At 48.5% G+C, this 8,333-nt stretch overlaps 1 protein-coding gene across 2 annotated transcripts in view; it reads left to right on the top strand.

Moving 5' to 3' along the window:
• The first annotated feature begins 219 nt into the window (after positions 1–219).
• Positions 220–8,333, top strand: part of PILRA (paired immunoglobin like type 2 receptor alpha) — a 20,835-nt gene continuing 12,721 nt past the window's right edge. Inside the window, exons 1-2 of one of the 2 annotated variants that reach the window (XM_040972911.1) lie at positions 220–580; positions 861–1,241. In XM_040972911.1, the coding sequence (XP_040828845.1) occupies positions 496–580; positions 861–1,241 (466 nt within the window). In that variant the 5' untranslated portion in view covers positions 220–495. The remainder of the gene's footprint in view (positions 581–860; positions 1,242–8,333) is intronic. The other variant, XM_040972912.1, reaches the window with a different exon arrangement.

Genomic DNA, 8,333 nt, shown 5'->3' with positions numbered 1-8,333 from the left:
CCAAATCTGAGGGCACAGCAGGGCAGGGACCTTCCCCAGAACTGCACTGGTCCAGGGGTGAGAGGGAGACAGACACTGAGACATTCCAACAACCAGGAAGGACAGGCAGCTGAGGTGGGGGAGGGCAGAAGGAAGGAGACAGACCAAATGACAAGAGCTCACAGAGCAAGACAGCCAGGCCACACAGAGGAAGTGAACCAGGCAGCAGTTGAAGTAAGAGAAGGCGGTCCCAGTCCGCCAAGCTTAGCCTCAGGCCTCAACATCAGATGGGGCTGGACACCCTGGGACACGGCTGGCTCAGCCCTGGCCACAACGCAGGCCCTTGTGCAAGACAGGAAAAGCAGCCGGAATTAAGAAGTGAGCACAGGCGTCCCTGCATGGGAGTGTAAGGCCGTGGGTTGCACCCAGTGATCCCATGCTCGACTCCGTGTGTGCTCTAAGCACACTGCCCTGCCTGTCACCCTGCTGTCCTCATCTGTGGCTGGAGTGTCAGCCATGGCCACGGTCCTACTGCAGTCCCTGCTGGGCCTGCTGCTGCTGCTGCTGCTGCCAGCGCCACTGCCAGGGCTCCTTCAAAAAGGTGAGTAGCTGGGTCTGTCCTGAGGACTCTGCGCCAACCACAGGAGGGTCCTGGCTCCTGGAGAGGGTCTGCGGGAGGAGGGGCACAGTGCAGCTGCCTGAATAGTTCCACGCCAGCTCTTCTCCTTCCCTCCTCCTCCCTGCATGCCTGTAGCCGGCCCACCAGGCCAGAGGGCACACCAGGGCAGAGGGCAATGCTGCCCATGGGAGACAGTACCAGAAGGCCATGGGTTGTGTGTCTGACAGCCACTTCAGTGTCTCCTCTCTGCCACATTTTTTAGAGAACTCAGCTGGATCCACTTCCTTTGGAGTCTCCCAACCAGAACACCTCTCAGCGCCCATTGGTGGCTCCGTTGAAATCCCTTTCTCCTTCTGGTATCCCTGGGAATTGGCTGAGAATCCTCACACGAATATAAGCTGGAGAAAAGGCAACTTCCATGGGGAGTTTATCTACCAACACACTGAGAGCTTCACACACAAGAACTACAGCAACAGGCTCTCCCTGAACTGGACACCGGGGCAGAAGAATGGCTCCCTCAGGATCTCTAACCTGCAGCGCAAGGACCAGTCCAAGTACTTCTGCCGAGTGGGGCTGAACACACGGACACACGGCTGGCAAGTGTGGCAGTCCATCCCAGGGACCTTGCTCATCACCACTCCTGGTGAGTCCAGCTGCCCTGGCAGCTCCAGGCTTTGCTGGCCCCTGGTGTACTCATACTCACACACTCTTGCCCCTTCCCTCCAAGCCCTTCCCTGCCCCCTATTAGGTCTTGCCACCTGATTTTGTCAGTTTCCCTTAATCATCTACAACCCTAAACTGCCCTTCTTCTGTCTGGCTTAGCACCTGCCAGCCCCCGTAGTTCTCCCCTGTTGCCCACTGGGACCCCCATCTCTCTCTACCCTAAATACCACCCTTCACTCATCTTGTGTCCACACATGGGCACCCTCTGTTTGTGCCTGTAGCCATCAGTTCAGCCCAGAACACATGGTAGGTGCCTAGTGGATGGATTTGGGGCTGTCCAGTATCTTTGTAAAACCCCAGTACCTAGAGTCCATTCTCCCTGTTTGAGCTCCCCAGACACATCCCTGGGCTCTCCTCTTTCTCCTCTTTGCCTCTCGACTTCCCTTGCCTCGCACTGGCCCCCATTCCTTCCTGTTCATGTTGGGATCCCCGCTCTCTACCTGGAACTTACTCAGAAACAGCCACTACCGCTTACACAGGCCCTGGGCCTTCCTGCACTGCCCCATACACCTTCACCAGGACCCCGCCATAACAGGAGGTACCACCTGTACCTTCAATTTACAGACAGGGAAACGGAGGCTGGTGGATCTAAACACCTGCCCCAAGTCTCACTATGGGCACGGGGACTCGGGAGGGACCATCCCTGCAGAGGCACCTCTTACCTGCCAGCTCCTTGGCCTCACCTACAGAGCTGCTCTTACTGCTTCCCTTGCCCTGCTTTTGATCTGCCATTTCTCAGCAGGGGCACTGGGTCTATCTGGGAAACCGCTGGGGGAGGGGTCTCTCAGATATGGGGTACACTTGCACAAGAGGAGGTCAGCTGAGGTCAGGTTTGCTTTTTGTGATCACTTGTGCTGCGGACCATAAGCAGCTTCCATGATAACTCCCCCTTCCTTCTGGGGTGCTCACTGCCTCCCCTTGGTTAGCCGCTGGTTTTCAGCCCACAGTGGCTCCACGAGCTGAACTGAGACAGCCTTCACTTACCATTCCTGCCACGTGAGGAAATACAAAAGGGACTGGGAACAGGAGACGTTGATTCTTCCCACTCTCTTTTCTCCCTACTTCTCCTTGCATTTCTCATTTATCTGCATTAGACTGACTTTTTCACCAATACATTATTTTATTAAATTAACTGGATATGCATGCCATTATTTTTTTTAAATATAGGAAGGTGATAAATCTTTTTGATCCAACTGAAAGATATCACAAGCTAAAGAAATATGAAGTGGCAACTATAAGTTGGTGTTTGGATTAATTTTGTATATCATTTATTCTTTTATCCAAATCTGTTTTATCCTTTGTAATTTAAAAAAACATTTTTTTGAGAGGCAGAAAACAATAGAGAGATGGAGTCAGAGACAGGTCTTCCATTCCCTGGAAGATTTATTCCACAAACGGTGTCCATGAAGCCAGGAGCCAGGAACCTCCCCGTGGCTTCTTTCTAAATACAAAAATCCTATTTTTCACTAGAGGTGGAAAATATTTACTTTTAAATTCTTGTGTTTTTTCTTTTAGATAACTTGATTTCTTTTTATAATAAAACTCAAGGCAAAAATATGCCTTTCACATGGCCTGAAGCAACCACTATGAGCCATGAATCTGTTTTCACCACCAGGGTCCTGACTGATTCTCTTCACCTATTCCCGAGCCCTGGAGTTCAGCTCTTTGGCAGAGAAGCGTCCACTCCTGTCCAGTCTGCCCTTTCCACTTATCTGTGCTTTCTGATATCTGTGTGTCTGACCACTGTTCCAGTGGCTTCAAGTTGATCACATTTCAGTGGCCAATAAGAATAATCCCACCTCAAATTCATTACTTCTGCTTCCAAAACTTGGGCCCAGCGCAGCAGCCTAGTGGCTAAAGTCCTTACCTTGCACAAGCTGGGATCCATATGGGTGCCAGTTCATGCTCTGGCTGTTCCACTTCCCATCCAGCCTAGGAAGCAGTCGAGGATGTCCCAAAGCCTTGGGACCCTGCACCCATGTGGGAGACCTGCAAGAAGCTCTTGGCCCTTGGCTTCAGACTGCCTCAGCTCTGGCCATTGCAGCTACTTGGGGAGTGGGTGAGTGGAAAAAAGATTTTCCTCTGTCTCTTCTCTCTGTATATCTGACTTTCCAATAAAAATAAAGCTAAAAACAAAAGAAACTGTATGGCTGTTGCCTCTCTTTCACATAAATGTTAGAATAAGGAGTTAGCATTATGGTGCAGCACACTGAAAACCTTGGCAGCTCAACTTTTTTTCTTAAAAATTTATTTTTATTGGAAAGGCAGATTTATAGAGAGAAGAGGAGACAAAGAGAAAGATCTCCCATCTGCTGGTTCATTCCCCCAAACGGCCACAACAACCGGAGCTGAGCCAATCCAAAACCAGGAGCTTCTTCTGAAACTCCCACACAGGTGCAGGGTCCCAAGGCTTTGGGCCGTCCTCCACTGCATTCCCAGGCCACAAGCAGGGAGCTGGATGGGAAGTGGGGCAGTCAGGACATGAACCAGCCCCAATGTGGGATCCCAGGCATGTAAGGTGAGGATATAGCCACTAAGCTATCACGCCGGGCCTAACAGCTCCCTGCTAATGAACCCAGAAAAGCAGTAGAAGACAGCCTAAGGACAGGGGTCCCTGCCACCAATGTGAGACCTGGATGGAATTTCAGGCGCCTGGCCCAGCCCTGGCCACAGCAGCCATTTGGGAACCATCATAAGGAAGACCTCTCTCTGTCTCTTCCTCTCTGCCACTCTGCTTTTCAAATAAATCATTTTTTAAATGTTAGAGTAAGTTTGTTACACTCTTTGGCATCTTTAAAAACACAAAACTAAACCTATAACAATTCTACTAAATCTGTCAAAGCAACTGACAGAAATTGAAACTGGTCCAATGACAAAACCTTCCCTCCTCCCCACGAATGGGTCCTAATTTACACCCCTCAGTGAGCCTGGGCAATGCTCCTCTCAAGGTCAAATGTCTCAAAAGAATTTTTCTTTCCTCTATATTTCTAGTGTTAATGCACAGCATTAAACATCTATGCAGTTTTCATTGAAAAAATAATGCATGAATCCTAACAGGATGTTACATATACATGTTTACTTCTACTCTGTCCCCCCAAAATATTAAGATAACAACAAAATGAGTTTATAAAGGCAGTAATCTTCAATTATAAAAATAGAAGTTAGGTGTACAAAAAAAATAAAGAAAAGAAAATGGGAAGGCTACAGCTGTCTCAGAGACTAGCTCAGAGACCAGAAGAGCTAAAACCTAAGCCAGTGGTGGGGAAACCCAGAAGGGCCAAACTCACTCGAGTTTCATTAATATCAACTGGGGGTGCCCCTAAAAATATGAGTGAGGATGGACTTGAAAAACAGGGAATCAGTAGAAAATCTATTTAAGAGACAGAAAATTTCCATTTCCATTTCCTCCTGAATACTGGAGGACTGCTCTCTAGAACAGGAAAAAGTCTAAAGGTTTAGAAACTTTTCTTTTTTTTTTTTTTTGGCAGGGGGGAGGTGTAGATTACACATACTCTCACTCTTTCGCTCTCTGCCAAACAATATGTCTATATCCCAATCTTCACACCTATGACTATCACTTTATAGGAGCAAAAGAGTGAGCTTATCCCACGTGGTAACAGACAGGATTGAATTAAGAGACTTGCAATGAGAGCATTAGCCATGATTAGTTGGGTTGTCCCTAAATGCAATCTCAACTGTCCTTATAAGAAGGAGATAACCTAGCTGAAAGAGAAGATACTGTAACCACACGAGCCCACACCACAGCCATGCAGTCACACACTGAGGGCTGCCTGTGGCCAGCTGCCACAAAGAGCAGATTCTCCTCTGACACCTCCGCAAGTCCGCTGGTCTCCACGGCCACGTGAGAACCAACTGCTGCTATTCTGTCACCTAGTCTGTGGTGTGGGTGCATGGCAGAGTAGGAAGTAATACAGGAGCTCTGAGAGACAGGAACATTAGGGGCACCAACCTCTGCCTAACTGGTCTGGTGTTCCAGAAACAGAAGAAACAAAACCATGGGAAAGAGAACAGTAGGGAAAATGGCAGAAACTTTCCAAAAGAAGCAAGCCTGAACAAATGGACAAAAACACAAAGACCTGGCCAGTAACACAAAATTTCAAAACACCAGGAATAGAAGACTCAATAAATTTCTGAGAGTCATCATATCTAAGCAGGAAAACAAGAACTGAATGCCTTCAAGCAGTGAAGGAAAATTACTTCATCCCTTTGCTTAACAAATATCCTGACTGTGTCAAGTACAAATATGGGCACCAGGAGAACTGCCATTTAAAAACCTAACTGGGGCGATGCCCATCAGACGTGCTGGATTTCAGCCACAGCTTAGTTCCCAACTCGTTTCCTAACCTTGCAGACCTCGGAAGGCAGCAGTGGATGGCTCAGGTGGTTGGGTACCTACATTACACAGGAGACTCAGATTAAGTGCCCACTTCCAGATGAAACTTGGCCCAGGCCAACCACTGTGGGATTTAGGGGGTGACCCAGCAAAGGGAACTTTTTCTCTGTACCTCTTGAACACATTTTTAAAGCCTATTATTTTTATTTTTGATGATTTATACATAGTTGATTAGGGTGAAAAGGGTCAAGGGCTACAGGAAGGTAGGTAAGACCACTATTTCCACATTATCTTTTTTTTTTTTTTCTAACTGTTTCTGGAGGAAGCCACCCATACCCAGCCTCCCAAATGCCTCTGCACCCTGGGACGTAGGACAGCCACCACACACCGTCCCAGGGTCCCCGCTGTGAAGCATGCTCCGAGGGTCCTATTCAAGAGGTTTTAATGGTTCAACAGCTCTGAATTACTGCCGATCTCGCCACCAAGCATGATAAAATCTCCCCAGAATCCACTGGCTGACATAGTCCACCTCAGAATCTCTGCCCAGATATTCACTGAACACATTTTTAAAAATCCATGTAATGATGGGATTTTTCAGTGTAGGAAAAAGATAAATAAGCAAATAAAAAAGCAATCTCAGGAGAGGCAATAAATGAGGTAGAATAGGCAGATGCAAGGATGTTCCTTTACAGGTGGATGAGGGAAAGCACATGTCAGTGCTGTTAGGCAGAATCCCACAGGAAATGGCCATGCAGACACGCAACTGGGAAGGTCTGGTGTGAGGCTGTTTGGGTGGCGCAGCACCCTGAGGCTGGCAGCTGGCCTGAGCAGCACCTGTCAGAGATAGCAGAGGAGCTGTGGCCTCTGGCAAGATACAGTCAGCGGAGCCATCAAGGAAGGCTGGGAAGGAATGTCCCCTCTAGACACCTCCATCTCCTGCCGGTGGCTCCCAAAGGTCTATGAGGGGAAACCAACCAGCAGGAGAGCCCACAGATGGAGCCTACCAGGCCAACCTCCAGAGGCACAAATAGGGTGGGCAGCAGGTGAAAGTTACGTGGAGAAGTCAGCAGAGAGCTCCAACTTGGCTACAGAGCTAAAGGAAACAGGAGTGGAGGTGGATGGTCAAGCAGGACCCGTGTGGAGAAACAGGTGGCAGCAGGAGAGGTCGGGGCAGCATAGCCAGATGATGTGCAGTGTGAAAGCCCTGAGAAGACTTCTCCCCCTCTGAGGACAACAGCTAGGGAGTGTTTCCTGCTGAGGTGTGAGGCCTGACACTCCCTCTGGGACAACGAAATCAAGGCTAGAAAGTGAGGTTTAAAAGCAGTGCTATGACATTTACAGATGGACTGGGGTAAGGGATCTGAGAAAGAATTTAGGGGAACTCCAATGGCTTTGGCCTGAGCAGCTTAACGGATGGATTGCTATTTATAGATGGAAGGGAAATGGAGAGGAACAGGCTTAGGGGAACTCGAGAGTTTCGTTTAGATGTGTCGAATCCAAGATGGTACGGAGATACAAATGAAGGTCTGAGTAGGCAGCAGTGCAGGGGGAACTTGGGCTAGACCCAAGTTGGGGATGAACAGGGCATCACTGACATCTGCCATCACGGGACTGTAGAGACCATGTAGGGAGTGAGTGTGGGTGGGTAGAAAGGAAGTCCTAGTTCTGAGCCATGGCCTCAGCGGTTGTGCAAGTGGAGAAGAATCAACAGAGGGAGAAGCTGAGGGTGCAGTGGGGGAACCCGGAGAGGGTGATGTACTGGAAATCAAATGAAGAACTTGCACCAAAGGGGAAGTATCTGCTGCTCCAAAACGAAGGCAATGAAGGTACGGAGACATACAGCCTTGATTTCAGAAGTAGGAAGTGAACAGATACCCGCAAGATAAATCAAGCAACAGCAACAATGTCTGTTATCTAGAAAGATGAAGTAAAACCTAAAGAAATAGCTAAGGTTGCTGAAATAGTTGCCCTGCAGGCGTGGGAAGGGAGTGGAGTCATGTGCAGGGGCCTTCTGTTTTTCATAAGCTCAAAATGACATGCTAACCCCCTGCGTGGGAAATCTAGCACATCAGAGTGCCAGTTCAAGTTTGGGTTCCTGTGCTTCAGATCCATGTTCCTGTTAACGTTTCCTGGGAGGCAACGGAGGGCTCAAGTGACTTCTGCCGCTCCGGGGGAGACCCAGGTAGAGCTCCAGGCTCCTGGCTTTGGCCAGCTCAGCCCTGGAGATTGCAGGCATTTGAGCACTGATAATGGAAGAAGTTCTCTCTCTCTTCCTCCTCTCTCACTCCTTCCCCGTGTACGTGCAGTGTTTGTGTCACTCTAAATGAAAAATTATCTAAGAAAATACACCCCCAAATGCACACATTTAGGTGCTGCTACTTTCACAATGTTACAAAGCACACTTGAGCAAGCACTTCCCTGAGAAATTCCTAACATGAGAATGACTGGGACAAAGGGCAAATGCTGTTCCCAAAGACTGTGCTAATTAATTAACACTTCCACTGGGATGAGAGTTCTCTTACCCCAAGTCCCTATCAATGCAAGATACTTTTCTTCACTCAGATCAGGTTCTCCTCCTAAGCTTCATGTTTTAATCTTTAAGGATAATATAAAAAAGCATGAGTACATCAGGGTGAGGGTATCATTTTATCACAATTG

Source organism: Ochotona curzoniae, unplaced genomic scaffold, assembly GCF_017591425.1.
Source record: "Ochotona curzoniae isolate NIBS_2020 unplaced genomic scaffold, NIBS_Ocur_1.0 contig_2321, whole genome shotgun sequence".
Lineage (NCBI taxonomy): Eukaryota > Metazoa > Chordata > Mammalia > Lagomorpha > Ochotonidae > Ochotona > Ochotona curzoniae.
This window is presented reverse-complemented; position numbering and strand designations above follow the sequence as displayed.